The 25,142-nt window shown below is 35.5% G+C and overlaps 3 protein-coding genes across 15 annotated transcripts in view; all 3 read left to right on the forward strand.

Annotated features, from left to right (window-relative positions):
- The window catches only part of LOC123261717 (potassium voltage-gated channel protein Shaker), a 1,350,734-nt gene that overhangs the window by 814,167 nt on the left and 511,425 nt on the right, over nt 1-25,142 (forward strand). The window lies entirely within an intron of this gene.
- On the forward strand, nt 14,178-16,985 carry LOC123261731. The gene is made up of 5 exons (XM_044723509.1): nt 14,178-14,941; nt 15,067-15,229; nt 15,447-15,609; nt 15,714-15,905; nt 15,982-16,985. Exons 1-5 carry the CDS (start codon nt 14,868-14,870, stop codon nt 16,161-16,163), a joined length of 774 nt encoding a protein of 257 aa, XP_044579444.1. The 5' UTR covers nt 14,178-14,867; the 3' UTR covers nt 16,164-16,985.
- LOC123261733 lies at nt 21,582-23,462 on the forward strand. 2 transcript variants are annotated; one of them, XM_044723512.1, is made up of 4 exons: nt 21,582-22,037; nt 22,251-22,360; nt 22,456-23,213; nt 23,293-23,462. In XM_044723512.1, the coding sequence occupies exons 1-3, from the start codon at nt 21,887-21,889 to the stop codon at nt 22,795-22,797; spliced, it is 603 nt and encodes a 200-aa protein (XP_044579447.1). In that variant the 5' UTR covers nt 21,582-21,886; the 3' UTR covers nt 22,798-23,213; nt 23,293-23,462. The 2 variants fall into 2 exon arrangements, with proteins under 2 accessions (XP_044579447.1, XP_044579446.1); XM_044723511.1 differs by having other exon boundaries at nt 21,584-22,037; nt 22,251-22,484; nt 22,547-23,213.

Genomic DNA, 25,142 nt, shown 5'->3' on the forward strand with positions numbered 1-25,142 from the left:
TGAAAATAAAACTGACGAAGACCGGTTCGCAAGGTTTATGTACGAGCACAAATATATCAAAATCCACTGTTACAATATGATGACTACAATTCATCGGGATACAATCAATAGGAAAATATAGCTTCCATTAAAATTCGTATGCAGCACGAAATTAATATTTCTACTCTACAGAAAAGGAATAAATTATTTATTACATATTACAGAGATCGTAACCATGAACCCAGTCATAAACAAAATCTTTTTCAATACTGTTAAATCCTCGTACTTTTCTCAATGCCAAAAGAAGTTTTTCCATGAAAACCTCGTCTTTTTCTATCTCGACAGAATTTAATAAAGTCAGAGCCAACGGATCATCATCTGTCTGTACTGCCACACTTTTCTTCTCTGCGTACCAAATTTTATTCCAACATCTATAAATTGTGTTTTTTGTTATCAGTTGCCACGATTCATCTATCCAAAATAATGCATCCTTAATGTTGATATCTTTTACAAATTGAACTAATGATATCTCTTTTTCTTGAGCTTCAACAATTTTTTTAAGTGAATTCAATTTGTATTGCTTCTTCAAAGTTCCCAAAATCCCTTGGTCTAAGGGTTCAATAATCGACGTCACATTTGCAGGCAAGAAACTTACTTCTATATCACTATCTTTAAGATAAGTATGCGCTTTACAATTATCAACAATCAATATTGCTCGAGGAGGAAGACACATTTTTGCCAAAAAATTGTGTAGACTTACCAATGACTAACAATGGTGATTTGAATGATCCATTAGCGTTGCAACAAGCAGCAACTGTAACACGTTCCTTATTAGATTTAAAACCAGCAGCTTGACTCTCATGTTTGGAAGCTAAAGTCATTGATGGTAACATTTTATACATCAAGCTAGTTTCATCAAAGTTAAAAACTTGAGCTCTATTAAGAGTTTTATTTGTAACAGTAGTTTTCAGTTTCCTAACGTAATCATTCCCAGCTTCAAAATCTGCAGACCTTTTTTCCCCTGTAATTTTCAATGACCTGATATCTTTTCGATGCTTCCACTTATCCAGCCAACCATCGCTAGCTTTAAATGACTTATCACCACATAATTTATCATTAATTTCAATAGCTTTTTGTTTTAAAATAGTACCAGAAATTGGTATTCCACTAGTGCGAGCTTGCAGAAACCAAATATATAAAGCATCCTCCAATTCTTCATTAGCAGGTGATCTATTTTTCTTATGATCGGAAATATTCTCTTTTTTGCTCATAATTTCAATCTCATTTCGTTGATTTTTCCAGCGTCTTAGTGTCCGCTCATTAATATTAACTTCTTTTGAAACAATATTAACAGGTTTATTTTCCAATCTTTTCAAAATAGATAACTTTTCTTTAAATGTAAAACTAATTTGATGTCTCTTAACTATGTGATCTTGCGAAGGTAAACTTCGACTATCAGACGTCAGTGTAGACTTTGTAGACTCAGTGGCATCAACTGATGAGTCTTTTGAGTACTTTTTTTTTGTGATAAGGATAAAATTGGTGTATCATCCATGACCTTGAAAAAAAAAAAAAAATAATTAATTTATATCCTTGACATAAGTATCACAAATTTAAGGTTATATAGATAAAACAAACACATTAATTTGTTTATTCAATTCTATCGACAGTTAGTAATTAATTAATATATATTTTTATATCATGTTTTGTTTTGTTTGTTATTAGTAAAGCTAATTTTAATCACTTGTATCCGTCGAAAATTGGATGATGAAAAAAATTTAATTTGTAAATTTCTAACAATAACTTTTAAGAGTAACATATGAAATAAGGTAAAATAAACTTAATCGTTAGACTTGTACATCCACATAAATTAAAAATTTTAATTGTAAAAGTACTTACCGATTAATTTTTTATGTATCAAAAATGTTTATTCACGTAGGAGAAGTGAATAATTTTTAGGTTACTTTTTTTGTAAACACTAGGCTATAGAATTAATAAATAACCATTTTAGTCAAACGGACTCATAACGAGATACTGGAAAAAATCACGTACACACTCACACGCTTAAAAAGTAGGCGACCTAGTTCAACTTACGACCTTCGCCTGTGCTGGAAGAGTGGGGGTACACGAATTCTTAGAAATATATTCCCCTACACCCCTGTATGCGGGTTCATAACGAGACTCGACTGTACACACATACATACAGACATACAGACACTATCGCGGGAATAGTCAGAGAAGCTCTCTAGGACCTTAAAACGTCGAGATCGGATGATAACTCGATTTTCAAAAAACGGGGAGCGTTTCGCAGCTCTTGTTGCTAGCCGACGTAGTCTGTGGCATTTTTTCCGAAGTTCTGCTATGTCTGTTGACCACCAGAATGCTGGCCTAGGGAAACTCTGATTTTTCAGCCGCGGCATAGAGGCGTCACATGCAGCAGCAATTTCCTTCATCGTATTTAGCACTGCCTTTTCCGTCTCGCTGCAGGTATCCGGAGTCGGGTTATTCTGAAAAATAAACCAGCTTCGTGCAAGTGAGGCTTGCAATGCCTCTGGATCAAGCCTCTTGGCATTCCACTTCCGCTTAAAAAGGTGGCGTTGTGAAACCGAAGCAGATGCTAACCCAACGTTGAATGTCACGAACTAGTGATCACTGTCGCTGTATTCTTCGGATACAGTGCAGTCTTCGATTATGTTGGCAGTCCTTGGAGTCGCCAACGAGATGTCGAGGATGGATTCTTGGTACCCCGGTCTTCTAAAGGTCGTGGTGTTCCCGTTATTCAGCACTATTCGCTGGGTGCGTAAGGCATAGTGGGGGACACAAAACTGATGTCAGCGCCCGCTGCGGACAATACGGAACTAAGGGTGGCTCTTTATTACTAAAGACTATGAAAATAACACGTGTCAGTTTAATTAAATAAATAAAACAAAATGGGTCATCAAAGTTGTTGTGGAGTTGATTGCAAAAATACTAGTAGAAATAGCAATTGTAAATTTTATAAGTTTTCGGTTGCCAACTGGAAATTAAATCAGCGAAAAAAATGAATAGCTGCTGCTCAACATCTCTCACATGTTCAGTCAGGACTAAATTTTTACCCTTTATTTAAGTTTGTGGTTGAAAAATAATATTATGGGTAATAGATTGAAAGTCGGTTCTTAACACGAATTCAATTTTTTATCTGCAAAATTAAATAAAAAAAAATAAAAATTTAAGATACATTCGTAAATATATAATTAAGTTAAATAAAGCTATTTGTTATTCTTTATATAATTTCAAATTGTTATATATTCAATATTAATACTGATTTTTCATTCAATATTAATTTAACAACAAACACCTTGACAGATTTTAACACTGCTTAACCTAATTCACTTGAGACTTGTTTTAGTTATTGTGTTTATTGTCCTTACTGTTTTCAGCTGACCCAAGGAAAAATTGTTAATTTAATCTACACTCTGTGTAATATGTCACATTTTACATAGAAAAAAAATTTTTTTCAAGTTTATTTAATTTCTTAAATAACTATTTGGCATCCAATACATGTAAATTTTCTTAAAAGAGCCACCGTAAGTTTTATCGTAAGGTGGCGCTGAGGTCACGCACCCAGCGAATAAGGTCAAGTCTAGCTGCAACGTCAGCGACCTCGTTACCTCTGGTGTCGGAAAAAGCAGTGCCCCACTCAGCCGAATTAGCATTGAAGTCTCCGGCTACGATGACTTCACCGTCGAATTTAGTGACCGCATTTTCTATATTTGCCAGTTTCTGTCGGAACACACTAATTCCTTCGTTAGGTGAGAGATAGACGCTCATGAAGTAGGTTGTGGGGGTTTGAATCCAGTCAAAACCTGTTTCACTTCCGCTGTTGTTGAGGGTAACGATCTTTGTGTTCACAATCCAAATTTCTGCCATGCCAGTTCCGTCTGCGAACCATGTTTTACCTTCGATAGTTAGATATTGCTCGCAGATAAAGCAGACGTCGATTTTATCTTCAAAGACACGCTGCCGCAGCAGGTTTTGCGCTAAGGCGCACCTATTCAGGTTGCCTTGTAGTATGCGTGTCATTTCTGCCCTCTCGTGGCTTTTGCAAGTGCTGTGCGGAATGCTTTGCAAGCTCCAGTGCCAGAAATATGGCATAGACTATCCTGGGCATTTTTGTCCGGAGCACAAAGGAAGCATTTTGGCTTCTCCGTGCAGTTTACGGCCTTGTGGTTTTCTCCACCACATTTGTGGCAGCACTTGCTTCTGTCTGGTTCCGCACACTGACGTGTGTGGTGTCCAAAACCAAGACATTTAAAACAGCGTGTTACTTTTGCTACTGGGCGTATACGACAGTTGAACCAACCGATCATTATACGGGCCTTGTCAAGGGCCTTAATCGCACTGGCCTCGTCTACTTCGCAGAAGGCTGCCCGATTGCATCGTGGTGTGGGTTTTGTCAAATTTACCCGTTTGACCTCGAGGCTGTCAGTGAATTCACGTTTAAGTGCTTCACGGACTTCGCTCTCGGTAGAGATTTCATCCAAGTCGAGGATCTCGATCGTTGTTGTTGGTGTTAGCGTCTTGACTGTGTCGATGCTTGCAGTGGCTGCCTCTACTGCATCGATGAAAGCCTTGCTGTTTTCGGTCTTTCGAGCCATTTCAAGGAGAACGCCTCCGTGTTTCGTCTTTTTAATAGACTTTATGTCTACGCCCGTCTCGACAAAGCTTACCTTGGCCTTGATTTCCTTGAGGAGATTGCCGTATGTTCGCCCTTCAGCTGGTTAGACAAGCACAGCTTTAGTTCTTGTCTTCTTCCTCCTCGGTTTCTTGGAGCCACCGTTGTTTGGCTGGTTTTAGGCTGTACCATATTGAGCCGCTGGCTCCTGTTCTTTCTTTTTCTTGTTTTGCCGAGTCACTTTGGTCCAGGTATTATCCCGGGCTGTCTTTTTCTGTGCTTGCTTGTCAATTTCTGCGGAAGGACTGGGCGTGGACAGTGGCCTCTTTTTGTTGTTGCCCTCTCCTTGCCGTGATAATTTCTTAGGAGTGACCAGAGGTGGCTGTGATTTTTTGCTCAGACTCGGAGATGTTTGAGTCGTTGACGCCGACGTCGTTAATGATTTGTTGGCCAACCTATATGCCGTACTAATAGACGTAACCAATTTTCTAATCTCATGATAGAGATTTTTCTTGTCTTTTATGAAGTCGGCTAACTCTTCGATCTTGCTGCCGAGCCTCTCCATTGGTGACTGTTGGTCTGTAACGGTCGGTACAAAGTTAATTCTTCCTCGGTACCTTTGATTAGTGACATGAGCAAAAGTTCTTCCACTTTTTGGAGGAATGTTGCTCAGTTGTCCGTTCTCTGCCATCTGGGCTGATTTCGTACTCCCTACAACCTTGCTAACATTGCTAGACAGCAGAGCCATGGAGTCTACTCCGCAGTTCAAACGGTCGCTTGATAACGACGAGTTTAGGCCCGTTTGCACGCCTTCCCTCGCCGGCACCGAGGTATCCCCCCTCTGCATCGTAGACGATGTTTGAAATTGATCTGTCATTTTCATATCATCTTTTGCTAGGTTTTGGTCCACCCCGAGTATTCTATTACCTCGGTACCCGACGCATCTGATGTGCAGATATGCCGGGCATTCCCCTATCCGCCCCCTGGGGAGACGCCCGATGCGGGATCCAGCAAGCCCGACACGAGGTGTGTGTGTGTGTGTGTGTGTGTGTGTGTGTGTAAGTATGTGAATCGCTTATAACTTCTGAACGGCTAAACTGATTAGAACTTACCAATCGGCGTTTTAATGAGTTCTCTCAAACTTCGATTTCCTGTGAATTGGAACTGATTCAGACCGACAGATTTTGAGAAATTTTATAAAATCTCAAAAAAACTAAGAAACAATTTTTTTCGAAAGTAGTTTTTCTTGGAATAACTTTCGAACGGCTTTATCGATCAACTCCAAAAACTAATCTGCTCTTAAGCTTGAAAAACTACGTTGATTGCCGCTAATCTGGTCAAAATCGGTTGATTCGTTCGAGAGATATCGTGAACGAAAAAAGTGTTTTTTTCACATAACTTCGACATTTCTTTTTGGATCATTTTAGATGTTAAAAAAAATTTTTAGAGCTCAAAAAACCGCGTCGATCGCTGCCAGGAACGTGAAAATCGGTTGATTGGTTCAAGAGATATCCTCAACAAATTATTTGGAAACAAGGATTTTTTTAACATAACTGCGACATTATTAACTTTCCGCTAAGAAAATTAAAAATTTTCAAAAATCGGGAAGTTATTGTGTTCACCGCATTTTGCAAAAATCGAGTTTTCATAAGATCTCGACGTTTGACGGTCACAGAAAGCTTCCCTGACTATCCCCGCGAGGTTGTCACTATGTCTGTATGTATGTATATGTGTGTGTGTGTGTTTGTGTGTGTGTGTGTTTTTTTGTTTTTTTTTTGTTTTAAGGGGGGGGGGATCCTTTTTACGGACTCTAGGCATAATTGTTTGGCCTGGATATGTGGCGATTCGACGCAGTGTCATACTAAAACTCGACGCTAGCGCCCCTTCCCACTAAACCCTAAACCCCTTTTCCTCTTTCCCCTAATCCCTCATGGAAACCACCGTTAGGCATTACTTCGTGAGGGGAGGATCTAGCTACTGCTCTTTCTTCTGGTAGCTAAGGTGTTATTTTACCTTCCTTCTAGTTGTTATTTGCTCTTCTTCTTTCGATGGAACGCAAGTCTATGAGGACTTCTGTTGCAAATGTGCTGATGGCGTTCCAGGAGGCTCTTGATGACAACATTGCTTCTACTATTGTCTCTGGTTGGATTTTCTTCTCTAGGATCATCTCCAGCTCATCTTGCTGTGGGTAAAATCGTGGGCACTGTGTGTGTGTGGGTGTTTTTTTTTTTTTTTTTTTTTTTTGTTCCTTAGGGGGGGGGGAATCCTTTTTACGGATTCTAGGCATAATTGTTTGGCCTGGATATGTAGTGACTCGACGCAGCGTCATACTAAAACTCGACGGTAGCGCCCCTACCCACTCAACCCTAAACCCCTTTTCTTCTTTCCTCCAATCCCTCATGGAAACCGCCGTCAGGCATTACTTCGTGAGAGGAGGATCTAGCTACTGCTATTCCTTCTGATGACTAAGGTGTTATTTTTCCTTCCTTCTAGTTTCTGTCATTTGCTCTTCTTCTCTCGATGGAACGCAGGTCTGTAAGGACCTCTGTTGCAAACGTGCTTACGGCGTTCCAGGAGGCTTTTGACGACAACATTGTTTCTACTAGTGTCTCTGGCTGGATACTCTGGTGTAAGATATTTTCAATTCGATCACGCTGTGAATAAAATCGTGGGCAAACAAAGAAAACATGCTCCGCATCTTCATTAACTCCTGGACAGGACGGACACTCCGGAGAATTATCGTGCTTGAAACGGTGTAAGTATTCTCGAAAGCAGCCATGTCCTGATAGCATCTGCGTTAGATAGTAGTTGGCCTCACCGTGATTACGATTCAGCCAAACGTCAATCCATGGTATGAGACGGTACGTCCACCTGCTCTTCACTGCGGCATCCCACTGAAATTGCCATCGTACGATGCTTTTCTGTCGCTCTTCTATTTTCAGATCTTCAGCACTGTGTGTGTGTGTGTGTGTGTGTGTGTGTTTTTTTAGGGGAATCCTTTTTACGGATTCTAGGCATAGCTGTTTGGCCTGGATATGTGGTGACTCGACGCAGCGTCATACTAAAACTCGACACTAACGCCCCTACCCACTAAACCCTAAACCCCTTTTCCTTCTTTGCTCTAATCCATCATGGAAACCGCCGTCAGGCATTACTTCGTGAAGGGAGGATCTAGCTACTGCTCTTCCTTCTGGTGGCCAAGGTGTTAACTACCTTCCTTCTATCTTCTGCTATTTGCTCTTTTTCTTTCGGTGGAACGCAAGTCTTTAAGGACTTCTGTTGCAAACGTGTTGGTAGCGTTCCAGGCAGCTTCTGATGACAACATTGCTTCTACTAGTGAATCTGGTTGCATTCTCTGGTTCAGGATCCTCTCCAGTTCTTCACGCTGTGGATCGAAACGAGGACATACAAAGAAGACGTGCTCCGCGTCTTCAGCAGCTCCTGGGCAGGACGGGCACTCCGAAGAGTCATCGTGCTTAAAGCGGTGTAGATACTCTCGAAAACACCCATGTCCCGACAACATCTGCGTAAGATAGTAATTGACCTCACCGTGATTCCGGTTAAGCCAAATGTCGATCCGAGGTATGAGACGGTGCGTCCACCTACCCTTCTCTGCAGCATCCCATTGTAGTTGCCATCGGCCTATGCTCTTCTGCCGTTCTTCAATTCTAAGTTCTTCAGGGCTCAGTGCAGTTGACCTTTTTCGTTGGTAAAGGGTCCGCCTTTCCTCTGCTAGAACTCTAAGAGGTAGGGTTCCAGCAATGACGCACACTGCTTCTTCTGATATAGTGCGAAAGGCACTAGCTACTTGTAGGGCACTCAGTCGATATACTGGTCCAGCCTTTCTCCATGATTCTTGCGTCTTTAATGCGTCGGCCCAAATGGATATTCCGTAAGTGAGCACCGATATGACTACTGATGACAATAATAGCCTCCTGCTCTGTTTTGGGCCTCCGACGTTCGGCATCAGTCGTGCGAGACTAGCCCTCACTACTGACGCTTTGGCACTGATATGTTCCACTTGCTGCTTGAAGTTAAGTCGGGCATCAAGCATCACTCCCAAATATCGGATATAAGGTTGTGATGTGATTTCTTGTTCGCCGACTTTCAGCTTAATGATCTCTACCACTTTTCTGCTGGTAATAAGCACTGCCTCAGTCTTGTGTTGCGCCAGTTGCAGGTTCACTGCGTCCATCCACCGGTCAACGCGCTCAAAAGTGAGATCAAACATATGGTTTATCTCGTCAAGGTGTTTGGCAACAATCACTACGGCTACGTCATCTGCATATGCTACGAGTTTGACGTTTCTTGGCAGAGTTAGTCTTAATAGACCGTCATACATAATATTCCACATGAGCGGGCCTAGGACTGAACCTTGTGGTACACCTCCAGTAATATCATACTCCCTCGGACCGTTCTTCGTGTCATACTTCAAGACCCTATTTTCAAAGTAGCTTGTTACGATCTTAAGAAGGTATTCTGGTACATTCTTCTCTTGGAGGGCCTGCATGATGCATTCCCAATTGGCGGAGTTGAATGCGTTTCTGATGTCTAGGGTCGCCACCAGGCAATACTCTTTCGTTCCACCCTTCCATCTGGTTCCTGCGATTGCTTCCTTGGCCGTATCAACAACCAGTTTGATTGCGTCCAGGGTTGATCGTCCTTTCCGGAATCCATACTGATTGTCTGCCAGGAGTGGGTCGACTACTGCTTCAATTCTCTGGTGAATTATTCGTTCAAATATCTTACCCGCTGTATCTAGCATGCAAAGTGGGCGGTAAGATGACGGTTCATCCGGTGGTTTCTTCCCTTTAGGTAACAGTACCAATCGTTGCTGTTTCCACTTATGCGGGAAAGTCCTCTCCTTAAGGCATGAATTATAAACGTCTAGGAATAATGTTGGAGCTGCCTTTATGATGGTTTTCAAGGCTATATTAGGGATTCCGTCCAATCCCGGTGCTTTATTATTCCCTACACGGTTACAGGCCTCCAGCAGTTCTTCTTCAGTGACAGGTGGAGTGTCATCCAGTTCGCCTGGCGCGAACTGGTAATCGAAGTTGCGTTGCTGTGGGAATAGTGCAGTGACGATTTTCTGGAGAAGTTGAGGACACGTAGGTGATGGCATTTGTTGTTTTTTAGGTGGGTCATAACCACCTCATAAGGCCTACCCCACACGTCTTTATCCACCTCGTTGATGAGCTCTTTCCAGCATTGTCTCTTACTATTCTTGATAGCTTTGTTCAATGATCGACGGGCTTTTTTGTATTCTGCGACCAGCTCCGCAGAGTTAGGTCGTCGATAGCCACGCTGGGATATTCTTCTTTTCTTTAGACACTCTTTCCGAAGAACACTGATGTGGTCGTTCCACCAGTGCACTGCCGGGGGTTGGCTTATGCTGTGTTTCCGGACCATACTGGCGTCACAGACCTGGACAACTCTTTTCATCAGGTCCTTGGTCATTTCTTCTGCGGATCTAGTAGTAATCGGTTCACTATTAAGGGCTATTACCAATGTGCTTGTGTCAAAAGGCTTCATTTTCCATCCAATGGTATTGAATGACTTGATTGGTCTTCTTGTATACCGGTCATGTGATATTTCCCAGAGAATTGCCTTGTGGTCACTGGCTGTGTAGATATCCATCACCTTCCAGTCGTATTTCCCACTGATGAGGCTGCTGCTGACGAAAGTGAGATCTACGATAGAGCTTGCTTCTCCTTTAGTATAGGTTGGCGTATCACCACTGTTGAGCTGGACTACATCTAGTGTAGAGAAAGCTTCTAGGAGTGCTTTTCCTCGCGCATTTGTCTGCTTGCTGCCCCAGTCTACTGCCCAGGAGTTGAAGTCACCGGCAATCGCGACCGGATAGTGCTGCTTGGCGTCCTCGGTCAGTTTGTCCAAGAATTCAGTGAATTCAACAATGGATAGGCTAGGTGGTGCATAACAGCTGTAGAAACGGATGCCGTTAACTGTTGCTGCTACAAAGCCGGCATTATCATTGTTAACTACACTCTGGAAGGGATGCTTACCACAAGACCAGATGACAGCCTTGGTGGTGCTGTCAGATTCCCAAGGCTGGGTATTCAGGTATCTGTATGGCTCTGCTATCATTACTAAGTCTAACTCTAGTTCTCTTGCTGTTTGCATAAGCAGATCATGTGCAGCTTCGCAATGGTTTAGGTTTAGCTGCAATATCTTCATGTCTGTTTGTTTGTTATCTTCTGGAGTGCCTCTTTAAATACTGGGCACCTGGATGCGCCGGCATGATGAGCCGAGTTCTCCGCACTTTGATCCGCGCATAATACACATTTCGCTGGGTTTTTGCATTCAGCAATCTTGTGTCTGTGTGTGTGTGTGTGTGTGTGTGTGTGTGTGTGTGTGTGTGTGTGTGTGTGTGTGTGTGTGTGTGTGTGTAAGTATGCGTAATCGATCGATTCACCCCATGGACACACGAAGAAACAGTCCCGTAAGTGGCGATTCTCGACTAATTTTACAGAAATTTGACATTTAAAAATTTCCGATACATGAGCTAGAGAAACTAAAAATTGATAAGATGTTAATGTCTGCAGAACTTATAAAAAAAATTAAGTGAAAATCGCCAGGTATGGAACTGCCTCCGTGACCATGGGGAGAATCGATCTTCTATAGGGCTGAAAATCCTCTGTAGAGGGAACTCTATGATATCTATAAGTTTTCTCCCTTAACTTCTAGTGGACACCAAAAAATTAATTTTTAAAAGTAAGATGTTAGATATATGTATATGTACATGGCTATTTTTATTTAATCCACCGACACGTTTTTTTCTTAATCTCCAGTGGACACCAAGGAATGAATTTTTAAAAGTCAAATTTCAGTGAAATTAGCTGAAAATCACCACTTATATTGTTTTTTCTCCGTGTCTATGGGGTCGATCGATCGATTATGGGGCTAAAATTCTTCTGTTAATCTATTCTATGATTTTAATGAGTATCTTGTCTTATACATCAGTAGGCACCGAGAAATAAATTTTTAAATTTGAAAATTATGTAAAATTAGCTGAAAATAGTCAGTTATGGGGCTGTTTCTCTGTGTCCATACGTGGATTAAACTTTTATTGATTTTTCAACACTCCGAAAATATTCATTTTATCAAAAAATTGATAGAAACATTATTTGTTGGTTTTTCAATTTCAAAAAATTTTTTTTTAAATAAACTTTGTCAAATTAGCCGTTCTTGAGTTATAGCTGTTTGAACAATTAAATTGTTATTAACAATTAATTTTCCCATCAGCAAGTAAAATAACCTGATTTTTCGTAATTCTCGGCAAAAAATACGTAAACATTAGTTGAATAATCGTTTATTTGAGAAACCCTATAAGTCATGAGAAAACCTCATATAATTTATAGGGTTTCTCAAATAAACGATTCAGTTATCTTAAATGATTTAAGATGATTAATTAAAATGAAAATTGAATATTTTTGATCATCTCAAATAATTTCTAATTATGAAAAACTTTTAAAATTCCTGTTATATATCTACTGATTCAAAATGATTGCGTTGAGATTAATAATTTTCAATCATATCGAATCATTTCCATTGTGAAATGTTCAGTGAAAACGAATCATTTCTTATCATGAAATTTCTGTAACTAATAATGTAAGACTTTCGAATTGTTTTGTCGCAAACTCTCCAAGATGGAGAATTTCCGTTATTATTTATTCTTCTTAAACTATTCAGGAACTAGGATCAGGAATTCTTAATTTAAAATAAAACACTCGGTGTTGGGGTGAATAATTATAAATAATTTATTCCCCAATGGGAGAAAACTCTAGCAATTACTAGAGAAAAACTCCTCGAAGATAGATACAGTCGTGTATGATATGAATAAGTGTGTGTATGTAAGTGAAACAATTGCACTAGGTGTACAATAAGGGTGAGAAAGGTTCTCAGCCGCTATTAGGTTGTTGAGGTCAACCGGTACCTGTTAATAATGATCCGAGAGGATCTGAGGATTTTGATCCGAGAGGATCAATGTGCGTTTGATCTGAAAAGATCGATTTAATTGATCCGAGAGGATCAATGTGCGTTTGATCTGAAAAGATCGATTCAATTGATTCGAGAGGATCGAACGTATTTATGGTTTGAGACAATAAATTGATTAGTTAAATTGAGATGAAATAGATTTTAATTAGTCAAATTGAATCTATTTTGCAATTATAAAACTGTATTTAATCAATTATATATTATTCGCGAGAATTTATATTAATTTATATATTAATGATTTATACGTGGGAAGCACTGTGTTCAATATTTTTAATGTAAGTTAAAATGTATATTATAAAGTTAAATCGATCGGAAGTCTAATCAATTATTGATTATTGCCAAAGAATATTAAAGTTGCACAAATAATTAAATGATGATGAAATCACGCGTCTTTGTTACACGGCATATAAGTTAAAGACAATGGCCACGACGCCACAATAAATATACTGCGTCACAAGTATCAAAATGATTTTACTTTGATTACGGTGAATTTATATTATTTTTGCGGTAAAAACAACACAAAATTAAATAATTACTTGAGTTGATTTGAATATCAGAATGAATGTAATATTATGTAATTTATTTACAAGGAAATAGCACAGAATAATGAGATTAGCGAGGCTAACGGGTATATTGTGTCGGTCACAGGTCCCAAACACAACTTAACTGTACACATGGCGTCTAGCGCCTCGTGCTTCGTGCCGGCCGGGCTTCTTCCCACTAGCTCATGGTGCGCAGGTGCAGCAGCCATTACAACGTGTTATTGGACATGTTCGCGGAGAACAGTCATAGAAATGACTCTTGTTGAGTCTTGAGTATAGTTAAGCTTTTGGTATAGTTATGAGAGTCGGGGTGACCAACTCTCTTTTGCCTTGGCGGCAAAACACGAATTAAAATTGAAAATTTAAAATATTGTTTCACAACAAAATACTTTATGACTTTATATTTCAATGATTTGAAATGACTAAAAATTTTTTTTGTCATTTCGAATCATTCATAATCATCCTTTGATATAAAATAGATGAAAGTTTTGAAGTTAGTCAAAGGTTGAAACTCGCAAAAAACGGGCCACGATTCCTTATTGGTTAAATGTGACGCACTCCTCATTCACCATTGGTATACTCGGTAGTACGTGAACCTGTCGATAATCGAAAAATATCGAAATTTGAAGCTTGAATGATATAAAATAATAAAAAAAAATATACAAAGTTTTATCTTTCAATATTTTTTAAACCATTGTTTTATTTTATATAAAAATAATACAAAACTACAATTTTATCAGTCATTAATTTAATTATCATCCTCACCATATTAATAATTCTCAATCGTATACGTTGTTCAATTCACTATTTATTTAAACATTAAAAAAACTATCAAACACAAAAACAAATAGGCATTAATATGAATAATGAATATTGATAATGAAAATTAATTCGACAGACATTTATTAATTTTTAGAATTTTTCTAACAAATAAATTATGGAAAAAAAAATTAGAAAAAAGAATTGATATTTAGAAAATTTAAAAAAATAAAAAATCCAATTTTTTAGAAATAATTTTTCGGAGCAAATTTATTTATTAAAAAAAATTAAAAAATTGTCAAGCGACTGCTAACTTTGATGTCATATGTTGATAATTATTATGACGTTATTTTTTAGTGTACACAAATACATATTGTAATCGTAGAATTATAGTATTGTATAGTTATTATTGTGTGCCATCTAGCGGCAAAAATTGTTTCTTCAGTAGAAATCTCATGCTAAACCGGTAAAAAAAATATTCACTATAGTGAAGTATAAATGTACAGCCAATATTACAAATAAAATTTTGTGGCGCATTAACCGCCTTTGATTACGTATCTCTAACGCATTATTCGCAGACGAGGGAAATGTTGTTTCCGTTCTGAAATGAATAATAAACCATAATTTTATATTTAAACAATCAACAATAAATCAATACGGTGACCAAGTGACTAAAATAAAAATAACAACAAATTTTGGTAATATTTTTTAATATTAATGAATGTTTTTTGATTTTACAATTATTATTACTCCCACCCTCATATAATTTAGACGTCGGGGGTTATATGTATTAAACATTCCTTTTGCACGTGCAAGGCTTTGCGGACTAAATATTCGTATAATAAATATATTGTATCAATTATTGTTATTTGTGTTATTGTAAAAACAGTGATTATTATTTAACGCTTAGAATAATGTCCGACAATCAAAAAAAAGATTTCACCTCAAACGAGGAGATGGACAGTTTTGCAAATGGTGATTCTATGATGTATGTATATTTTTATTATATCCTAAATCTTTATTAAAAATTTTATTATGAATTATTTTTATTAAATTATCTATTTACACACGGTGAATTATTCAATTGTTTTATATATTTTTTTTTTGTTATAGAACATTGAAAGGCGTCGTGACGTGGGTTGATCGGATGAAGGACACCATTTCGGGGAAAAAAATATTCCGTTTTGTTATGTCGAACGGCACGGGTAGACGCGTTAGAATAATAGTTTGGGAGCCATTGAACAAGATTTATCAAGAAAAAGTCAGGAGCAAAATGGTAAAAATATTTTTTAATCATGTTTTTATTTTTATTTTTTTTTTTTTTTTTACCAATTTGTGTAATTTTAATTTTAAAAATCAATTTATCATATGACTAATTTTTATTTTAAGAAAAAATTTTGTTTACATCTGTCATCTTTTATATTTTCATCGCTGTTAATTATCGTTATTTGCATGCATCGTTATTTCTTTCCATAACACGTCTTAAATGTCAGGCTGCGGATCCAAGTTATGCTCAAGAAGCCGAGAACGTAATCAGGCAAGAATTGGTTGTAACCAGCCAATCCAAGGTAAAATGGCCTGTCACTACTGGAAACGACACCGAAGTTCGCGCGCTAATAAGCATTGCGGGGATCCCTAATACTTTCGGTCTTGCCGGTAAATATTTATATCTAATTACTATTATTTCCTAAACTAATAATCTATTTATTTATAATTATGTACATGTTACTAACGTTTTATTGTTTTTTTTTTTTTTTCAGTTGTCGCAGGCTACATCAAAGATGAATTTGACGAGGTAACGTACAAGAATCATTCATTTTCGTCAGGGTCCATCACAGACGGCGCTTTGAAAACGAAAGGACAGGTCCGTAATTTTAATAAAGTTTTGGCGGGAAAATTGGTCGAAGGTACACACGTCGAAGTCAAGGGACAAGTCGAACGCGAAAAGACTTGTAAGTAGTTATTTAACATCTCTTAATTTTTTCATCGATTTTGACATTATTTTTATATGAAATTGTCTTTTTTCAGATGCATTGTCGTATATTCAGTGCAACTCGTTCAATGACATCAAGGTGATTGACGATCAAATTATGACACAAGAACAACTCAGGGCGGGGTTCAGATCACCGGAGAGTAATGCGGCTAAAAGACCACGACTTGCGTCACCGGATAAGGACCAAGATGATGAAACTCGCATGCCTGCGGCTTAGTGTTTCATCTTCCTCACCGCGAGGTGACGTGTGACCGTCAAATAATAAGGTTGCGTTATTTGATTTTTTTTTTGTTTTTAACTGGGCCGTTGGATTTGGTTAATTTTTTTTTTATTTACCTCTTATGCTGTTATATCATTTTTTTCTTTTAAGAATTTTGATTCAATTTATCGCTGTCGTGTAAAATTTTTGAAATAGGACAGACATTGCAATGATTCTTGATATTTTCAGCATTATATCATTCAAGTTATTAATCATGATACCGATTCATTTGATTTTTTTTTACACTTTTTCGACAGAGCATTTGCTCTGGGTATCAAATTCCATACGTCGCCAAGTTAAATTTTATTCATTTCATTTTGTTTCCACAAATACATATTTTCAGTTTTTTTTTTAGTTTTGGTTTAAATTCAAATTAAAACCGAACTTTATTTAAATAAACCTCTACTAACTCGAGAAGTTAATTAATATGAGAAAAAAAAAATTCTGATTTACATTATCCGTTGTGCCCTTCGGGTACTTTTTTTTTGTATTAAAATTCTTTTTACGTCATTAATATATCATTTAAATCTAATTTAATTATTATTTAAATCTAATTTTATCGTTTTTTTATTGACTTAAGTCAATTTGTCAAGCCATCGAGAAATGTTGAAACATTTTGTCATTTCAATACATTTTTACGCAATGATTTGATTTGATAAATAATTATAAATTTTTGCTTTCAAAGTAGTTGTTGTGCGATGAGTATTCCAACATAAAAGTATGAAATTTTTTTATTTAAAAATAAATATATTAATAATTCACTACTTAAATTTCAGATCAATTGACCGCACTGTTTTTGTGCAGTTAATTTCGAAAATTAATAACTTAGAAACGATGCGGTCAATTGATCTGAAATTTTGATAATAAATTATTAATATATTTATATTTCGATAAAAAAAATTTTATAATTTTCTATTGAAATGTCTTTCACATAACAACGATCTTAAAATCAAAATTATGTATTTTGTGCACGAAAAATCCAGCGTCGTACTAAGTCAATAGAATAACCTAAGTGTTGTGATAGTTAGTATTTTAAGAAACATAGTATTATTATTCTTAACGTAAAATATAATCTCGCTGGATATTTCGTGCACTATATTTTTAATTTTTTGTGTCAGATAAATAAGATCTAATTTTTCGTTTAACTATAAATTATGTTTACTTTCATTATAATTAAAATTATATGATGTATTAATCTGTAAATTTTATGCATATCATCCAAAGAATGTGTTGTCTAAATTTTTAATCTAAATTATAAAAGCTCATTGTATGTTCGATTATCGATAACTATTGTCATGTGTTCGACATTACTCGAACAAAATTTTTCGCATGTAATTAATAAATAATTTTTGTTAAAACTCGATGGTTCAATAACATGAATAAAAAATTATTTTTGTGTGACTAACTAATTAATATTTATACTCTGTACAAACCTTTTATCCTAATATTTATTTAATTTTAAAATTAAAAAGAATATAAAAAAGGTTCCTGACCACGCAAATAGTTAACAAGATTAATTAAAAGACATATTTCTTGAATTCGGTACATAAACGGAAAAATATATTGCATTAGTGAGGGTGTGTGTGCGACGAGTGGAGATTTTATTTTTGCTGTTATTATGCACACGCGCAAAACGTTGTGCACGTGCTACACTTCGTTATATAATAAAAAATTACACTAGAAATCGAATAGCGTGCTACGCGTGCGCCTTGTTTCTGACCAATAAAAAATCAGGTCCCATTTTTGCAAGTTTCGACTATTGACTAACTTCACACTCTCATTCATTTTTATTGTGGGGATTTATTATTCAAACACTCGATGTTTGGTGTTAATCGATTGACATAATTATACGATTTATATTAATTTGTAAAACAATTCTTTCGGTCCTTCGCGTTTTCCGTTGGATGCAATCAACGTCTGTTCACGTTTGCTAGATTGTGCGAAACATTTTTCAATTGTGTTCAGTCCGTAGAATGTATAACGCAGAGGTTTGCATAAACACGTAACCGAAAAGTACTTTTATTGTCGTTTGAGGTAGATTTGTTGTTATCTCACCCGTTATCATTAGAATTACATTTCATTGTATTTCAATCCTGTTGGTTGAACAAAGATTATTATTGTGTTATTCTTCCTATCTGGGTACGTATGTAACATAATGTTTTTAAGCCATTCGTCATAATTATTATATTCGTCCACAATTAACTAACGTGTTTATTATTCCGGGGTTAATCGATTTGGCCTTCTCAACCAGACCAGAATATCAGTGATTTCCTAATTTAGACGTCATATCATGGAATAAACAACCAACGTCGACATTATTTACCATTGTCATCCATCTTACTTGAAACAAATAAATAAATAAAAGAAATAGATTACTGGCTATAGAACCTAGAACGAGATCGTAGGCTTCTGGACATATATAGGTCTGTGTATGTGTATGTTTGTTTCAGGAGCAAAATAAAGATATTTAAAATATGTAATCGTTGTTATATCTCCAATAACCTAAAATTATCATTTAATTTATTTATAAAAATATTTACAATTTACTATACAACAACATTTAAAACATTTATGAATTATAAAAATATAATAATAGATTGAGACCGAAAACATAGAAATATAATTAATATATTGACTTAGAACATAGGACAAAGACTGTATTCATCGTTGAACCAATAGTCATTGTTAAATCTAATAGTTCTAATCTATTCTAACATTCGTTCGCGACTCTTCTCTTGGGTTTGGATTGTTTATTGTGGTTGTCGACAAATAACTTGTATTATAATAAAATTTTTGATAAAATTTAATTACTATTATTATTATTTTTTCCGCCGTTACAATTGTTTTAGTTATTACTATTCTTATTCCACTATGTATGTAAAGCCCGATGTATTAAAATAATTTTAATTTTTCTTAATTTTAATCTTTATATGTACTATAGTTTGTTCATTCGTTAACTTTTTATCATGCCACGAAGAAAAATTGTACGTGACCCCATTGAAGAAGTATCGATCAAAAGACAACGACAAGATAAGAAAAATGCTGGCCAACGTGCAATTAGGAATAGTCGAAAAAAACTTGCTTTAGACCCACAAGTTGTTAAATCCAATCGTATAATTGATCTTGAATGTTCAAAAACTGTAACACTTCGCGAATCAGATGTAATAAACAAACCATCAACATCATTCGCGCCAAGAACAGACCCTATCATACGAATGAATTCTGTAAATTTACCCTCAACATCGTTTGACAATACTGATCCAAATCTTATTCACTGCCATAATATTCAAAACGACTTCCAAGACAATAGTTGTGGTCATAGGTTCAATTCTACGCCGCGAAATAATCATCAAGAATTCTCTCGTGGTAACATTCGCAATGATAATTTTAATATAGTACCAAATTTTCCGGTCAATGAAGAGAATATTAGTGAACACCATTTGGGACCAATGACATTTATATGCTCACATTGTAATGCCCGCCACTTTTCTACCGAACAAGTGGCTAACAAGAAATATTCGTACAATGATTGTTGCAATCACGGTGAAGTAGCTCTTGATCCTTTGCCGGATACACCACCTTTGTTGAAAAATCTTTTTGAAGGTACCCACGAAAAATCGAATCATTTCTTTGAAAGAATACGTTATTATAATAGCTCATTTTCGTTTGCTTCATTCAATGCAAATTTTACGGAATTTCGTAACAAATGTCCAGGTCCGTTCTGTTTTAAAATCCAAGGCTAAATATATTATCAAATAAATTAATCATTGTATCCTGCATCTAATGACACTCCGGCAAATGGACAATTGTTTATAATAGACGCTGCCGATGCCTCACAATTTCAGTGTGATCAAACCGACAAACTAGATCTTGGTGTTGTTAGTATAATTGAATCAATTATAAGAAAACATAATATATTTGTGCATTCATATCAAATGATGAAGGATGAATTGAATGCATCTAAAACCAATGATAATGATACAGAACCTGAATTACAATTACTATTTACGTTAAAAAAAGGTATGGATCGAGGTCGCTATAATTTTCAAAGAATTAATGAAGTAGCTGCAGTTTTCGCGACTACGGCAGATGGGGACATACCTGAATCGTACGTAACTGTTAGAAACAAAAATACAAAATAATTAAAATCTGTTAGCACTATGGATCCTAATATTGAACCATGGATTTATCCGTTATTTTATCCTTATGGGACGCAAGGTTGGGATAAGGACTTATCTTTAGTTAATAAAAATAAATATGTAACTCGAAATTCCTATATTAGATATCGTATGGCAATACGCGATGATTTCAATATATTTTTGATGGGTAAAAGATTGTTCCAACAATGGGTAGTAGATAACTACGTGAAAATAGAAAAAGACAGAATAATGTACTGCAAAAATAATCAAAAAAAATTAAGGGCAGAATCTTACCAAGGATTAATTGACCATTGACATAAAAGAGGATCTGAAACAAATAGCGAAATTGGTAAAATAATCATATTGCCTTCCACATTTATTAATTCACCTCGAAATATGATTCAACTTTATCAACACGCTATGTGTATCGTACGAGTTCATGGAACTCTTGACTTATTTGTTACGATGACATGTAATCCAGACTGGCGAGAAATATCGGAAAATTTGTTACCAGGACAAACTGCTGCAGATAGACCGGATATTGTTGCGAGAGTTTTCTATTTAAAGGTCAAACAACTGATGCATGTAATAGTTAAACAAAACCATTTCGGTAAAGTAAAAGCTTATGTGTATGTAATTGAATACCAAAAACGTGGTCTTCCTCATGTGCACTTATTGATAACGCCCGATAATAATTCTAAGATCACTACAACCGAACAAGTAAATAAGTATATCTCAGCTGAAATACCAGATCCACAAACGAATCCTATTTTACATCAGATTGTGTTGAAAAATATGATTCACGGACCATGTGGGGACTGGTGTTTGGTTGATAACAAATGTTCAAAAAAATACCCAAAATCATATCTCGAAGAAACAAAAATGGATGAAAATGGTTATCCTTATTACAGGCGAAGAGATACGAATATATCCTACTCTAAAACAAATACTTTTGAAGTAGACAACAGAAATGTGGTCCCACATAATAAAAAACTGTTGGAATTATTGAATTGCCATATAAATGTAGAAATCGTAGCCAGTATTCAAGCTATTAAATATTTATTTAAATACATTTATAAAGGTCATGATGCAGCTGCTGTTCAGGTTGTCGATCAAGGACAAAATAAGATTATTGAACACGACGAAATACAGAATTACATCGAAGGTCGATACGTTGGTCCGGTAGAAGCGTGCTGGCGAATATTAAACAAAGAATTGCAAAATAAAAGCCACTCGGTAATTAGATGACCAGTGCATTTGCCAAATGAACACACAGTTATTTTGGACCCTGAAAATAATGAAACCATCCAAAAGGCATTAGAAAAACAAACTATGCTTATCGATTATTTTGCCTTAAGGAAGTACGAGCGGCAGGCATGGTGGGGATAGGCTGCTCTGAGCGCGCGGTGAAGGGGTGATGATGATCACGTGACCGCGGCAATACGTATGGCAACACTGTGATTACTATGATTATTATTTTTTCTGTTATTTGTTAATTCAAAATAAACATTGCGTGTTTACAAGTGTCAATTTAAGAAAATTATGGAAAGTGAAAATAAAAAAACTTATTATCGAGATAAGTTTGGTAAGTTTACAACTAAAAGAAAATTAGAAATAGAACATAAACGTGTAGAAAATATCTTGAAAAAAAAAGTTGATGGTGATGACAGTTCACTAAGATTATTAAACTTAGGTTAGTATTGACATTTACTTTTTGCTAATAAATATTAATTATATAATAATAACAGCATGACAAGTAGTGATTATACAATAATTTTTCAATGTTTAAATTAATAAATCATCAGTTAAAAAAAAATAAAAAAATGAAATGGAATTTTTTTAATTTTAATGTAGAACTTGAAACAAAATTTTTCTATTATTTACTTATTTTATAATTGAATTTTAGAAGGCAGAAGAATTATAGATCTTCGGTTACTAGCTGAGAAATTATGGTGTACCTTCTGCAATGATGCATTATCTCTTCGATTCCTTGTCAAAGAAGAATTTTTAGGTCTTGTAAGTATTTTTCACGTTAGGTGTCAAAAATGTCAAGAGGTATATAAATTCGCAACTTCTAAGTCTTATAAAATTGAGAATGATCCAAATATTAGGTACTCAGCAAACGGAAAAATTGCTATTGGTTTGTACTATTGAAATACTCTAATCAATATAGAATAAGAGTTAATTATAGATTTTATCTAGGTCTATTAGCAAGTGGTATGGGGGTATCACAATTAAATACCATTCTTGCATCTTTAAATGTTCCAACATTATACCACACTCTGTTCAAGAGATACGAAAGAGAAGTTGGTGTCATGATTGAAAAGGTCGCTCATGACAGTTGTCAAAAAAATCTGCAAATCGAGAAAGCAATGACCCTCCAGAAAAAAAGGTATTCGAACATGTACAATAATTGCTTAAACCTCATATTAATGACATACTTTGTTGAATAGTCAATTCCTTAATAATATTTGTGTTTTAAATTTTTCAGATTTTATGCAGTTTACTAATTAATAATTTTTTATTTATTTTTAATTCTAGAAATCGTGTAATAATTGCCAGGAATAGTAACTTTAGAATATTTATTTTGTTTAATTCTTTTTCAGTTTTTTTTTAGCAAAGGCACTAATTCATGGATAGCACCAATTGGCAATTAAGTATTTAATTGCTTAATGATATATTACTCATCGTACTAAGATTTTATTTCAGCATTTTTACTGATAAAAAATATTCATCGACCTTTTACTAAAAATAATTTTTTTTTTTTTATTAAAAAATACTTCGATTATGATTACTTGCTCGTGATGAGAGAAAGACTTCGGAAAATATCATGGAGTAGTTTAGTCTCGTTCATTAAAAACTTTTAGCGGTGAGTTTTCGACAAGCATTTATTATTTTAGGTATCATTTGTATTTTTTAATGACAGATAACTGTATTTATTTTTCCAGCTAGTATTATATGCAAGCTAAAGCATGTAATATAACTTTTCGAATGATTTATAATTAATTAGATTAGATTCTGCTTCAAATGAAATTGTTGAAGACGATGAAGTAGGATTAATTTTAGGACTCGACGGCGGTTGGCAAAAAAAAGCTAGCGGTCGAACGTACAATAGTAAAACAGGTATAAATAAATAATAAAATGTTTTTTTTTCAAACAGAAATAAATTTCAAAATTTTTTTAGGGCACGTCACAGTAATTGGACATTACTCAGGTTTGCTAGTAGCTTTTAGCACCCGTAGTAAGCGTTGCATAAAATGTGATAAAGGTCACAGTAAAGACGACCATGATTGTCGAAAGAATTATGATGGTAGTTCAAAGTCGATGGAAGCTGACATGGCTGTTGAGACGCTAATAAATAATCCTGCCTTTGCTGCTGAAAAAGTCAGGTTAGATACTTTGATTGCTGATGATGATTCCAGTACCATAGCTCGCTTGAGAAGAGAATCTAGTCACTTGATTAATAAATGGATTGATAAAAATCATGCTACTACGACCTTGACTAAAAAATTATATGAATTGAAGTTATCTAAGCCTTATGTTGATTATTTCAAATATTGCTTTGGATGTGTGTTGGAGAAACATCGAGATGATGAAAAATCAACAAAGGAAGCCCTTCTAAATATTGTTCCTCATGCTTTTGATGAACATACAAAATGCGGAGAGTGGTGTGGTTATCACATAGATCCTATAAATTATAAGCATAAGATTCTTCCAAATGGTGAGGGATTAAAAGATCATGTTTTAAAAAAAAAACTTGACCGGATTTTTGAAAACTTCGCAGATAATGCTGCTAAGTTAACTCCATGTGCGTCAACTCAAAAGAACGAATCGTTAAACATGAAGATAGCGAGCAAAGCACCCAAAACAAGACATTACGGTGGCTCGGAGTCGAATGATTTTAGAGTTGCAACAGCAGTATGTGAGCAGAATGTAGGATTTTCATTTATTGATACAATTAATGATAAATTGAAGTATTCTCCACTCTCAAAGCGTTCTATTAAATTTCTGGAAAAAAAAGATTCTATAAAAAAAAATCGAGCAGATCTCATTAAAACTCAAAAATTTCGAAATAGACGGCGTGAGCTATTCAAAAATAATAAAAATGGCAATGTAAATGCAGAACGAAAAGAAGGAGTCACTTATCAATCAAAATGCGGTTTTGATGTTGGCGTAGAATTCATCGATGCACCTATTCATGTGCAACCTATATCTACTGACTCGACAGAAATTGTATTTTTTGATTTAGAGACTACTGGCTTGGGAAATAATTGTGAGATAGTGCAGATTGCTGCACGATTCAAAAATTTAAGTTTTAATGTTTATATTTTACCACTTGGTGAAATATCTCCTCAAGCTGCTGAAGTAACTAGAATGAAAGTTGAAGATGGACAACTATTTGTTCATAACAAAAAAGTAACTACAGTTTCAATTAAGCAAGCTGCTGAGAATTTTATTAATTTTCTCAAGTCTGTGCATGAAAAAATCCTGTTAGCTGCACATAATTGCTCAAGGTTTGATGCACCACATTTATTGAGATTGATTAATAAATTAAAACTCTTTGATGTCTTCAAAACCGTTGTAATCGGGTTTATTGACACATTGCCTGTATTGAAAAAGAAACTACTGAATAGAGTAAAAGAAAAGAAAAAATTTAAGCTCACAGTACTAGCGGAAGAATATCTTGGTGCGGATATCATAAAAGATGCTCACAATGCGACTTGTGATGTATTGATTCTTCAGCAATTGATGGAACTTAAAAGTATCAATATTTCGACAGAAGATTTAAAAAAACAAG

The sequence above is a fragment of the Cotesia glomerata genome, linkage group LG3 (genome assembly GCF_020080835.1).
Source record: "Cotesia glomerata isolate CgM1 linkage group LG3, MPM_Cglom_v2.3, whole genome shotgun sequence".
NCBI classification, from domain to species: Eukaryota; Metazoa; Arthropoda; class Insecta; order Hymenoptera; family Braconidae; genus Cotesia; species Cotesia glomerata.

Bases quoted from the DNA above. Each gene is read 5' to 3' on its own strand.
- LOC123261731 (XM_044723509.1), top strand. From the start codon at position 14,868: ATGTCCGACAATCAAAAAAAAGATTTCACCTCAAACGAGGAGATGGAC. The intron at 14,942-15,066 runs GTATGTATATTT...TTTTTGTTATAG, and splicing joins GCAAATGGTGATTCTATGAT to AACATTGAAAGGCGTCGTGA. The intron at 15,906-15,981 runs GTAAGTAGTTAT...GTCTTTTTTCAG, and splicing joins AGTCGAACGCGAAAAGACTT to ATGCATTGTCGTATATTCAG.
- LOC123261733 (XM_044723511.1), top strand. From the start codon at position 21,887: ATGGAAAGTGAAAATAAAAAAACTTATTATCGAGATAAGTTTGGTAAG. The intron at 22,038-22,250 runs GTTAGTATTGAC...ATTGAATTTTAG, and splicing joins ACTAAGATTATTAAACTTAG to AAGGCAGAAGAATTATAGAT. The intron at 22,485-22,546 runs GTTTGTACTATT...GATTTTATCTAG, and splicing joins AAACGGAAAAATTGCTATTG to GTCTATTAGCAAGTGGTATG.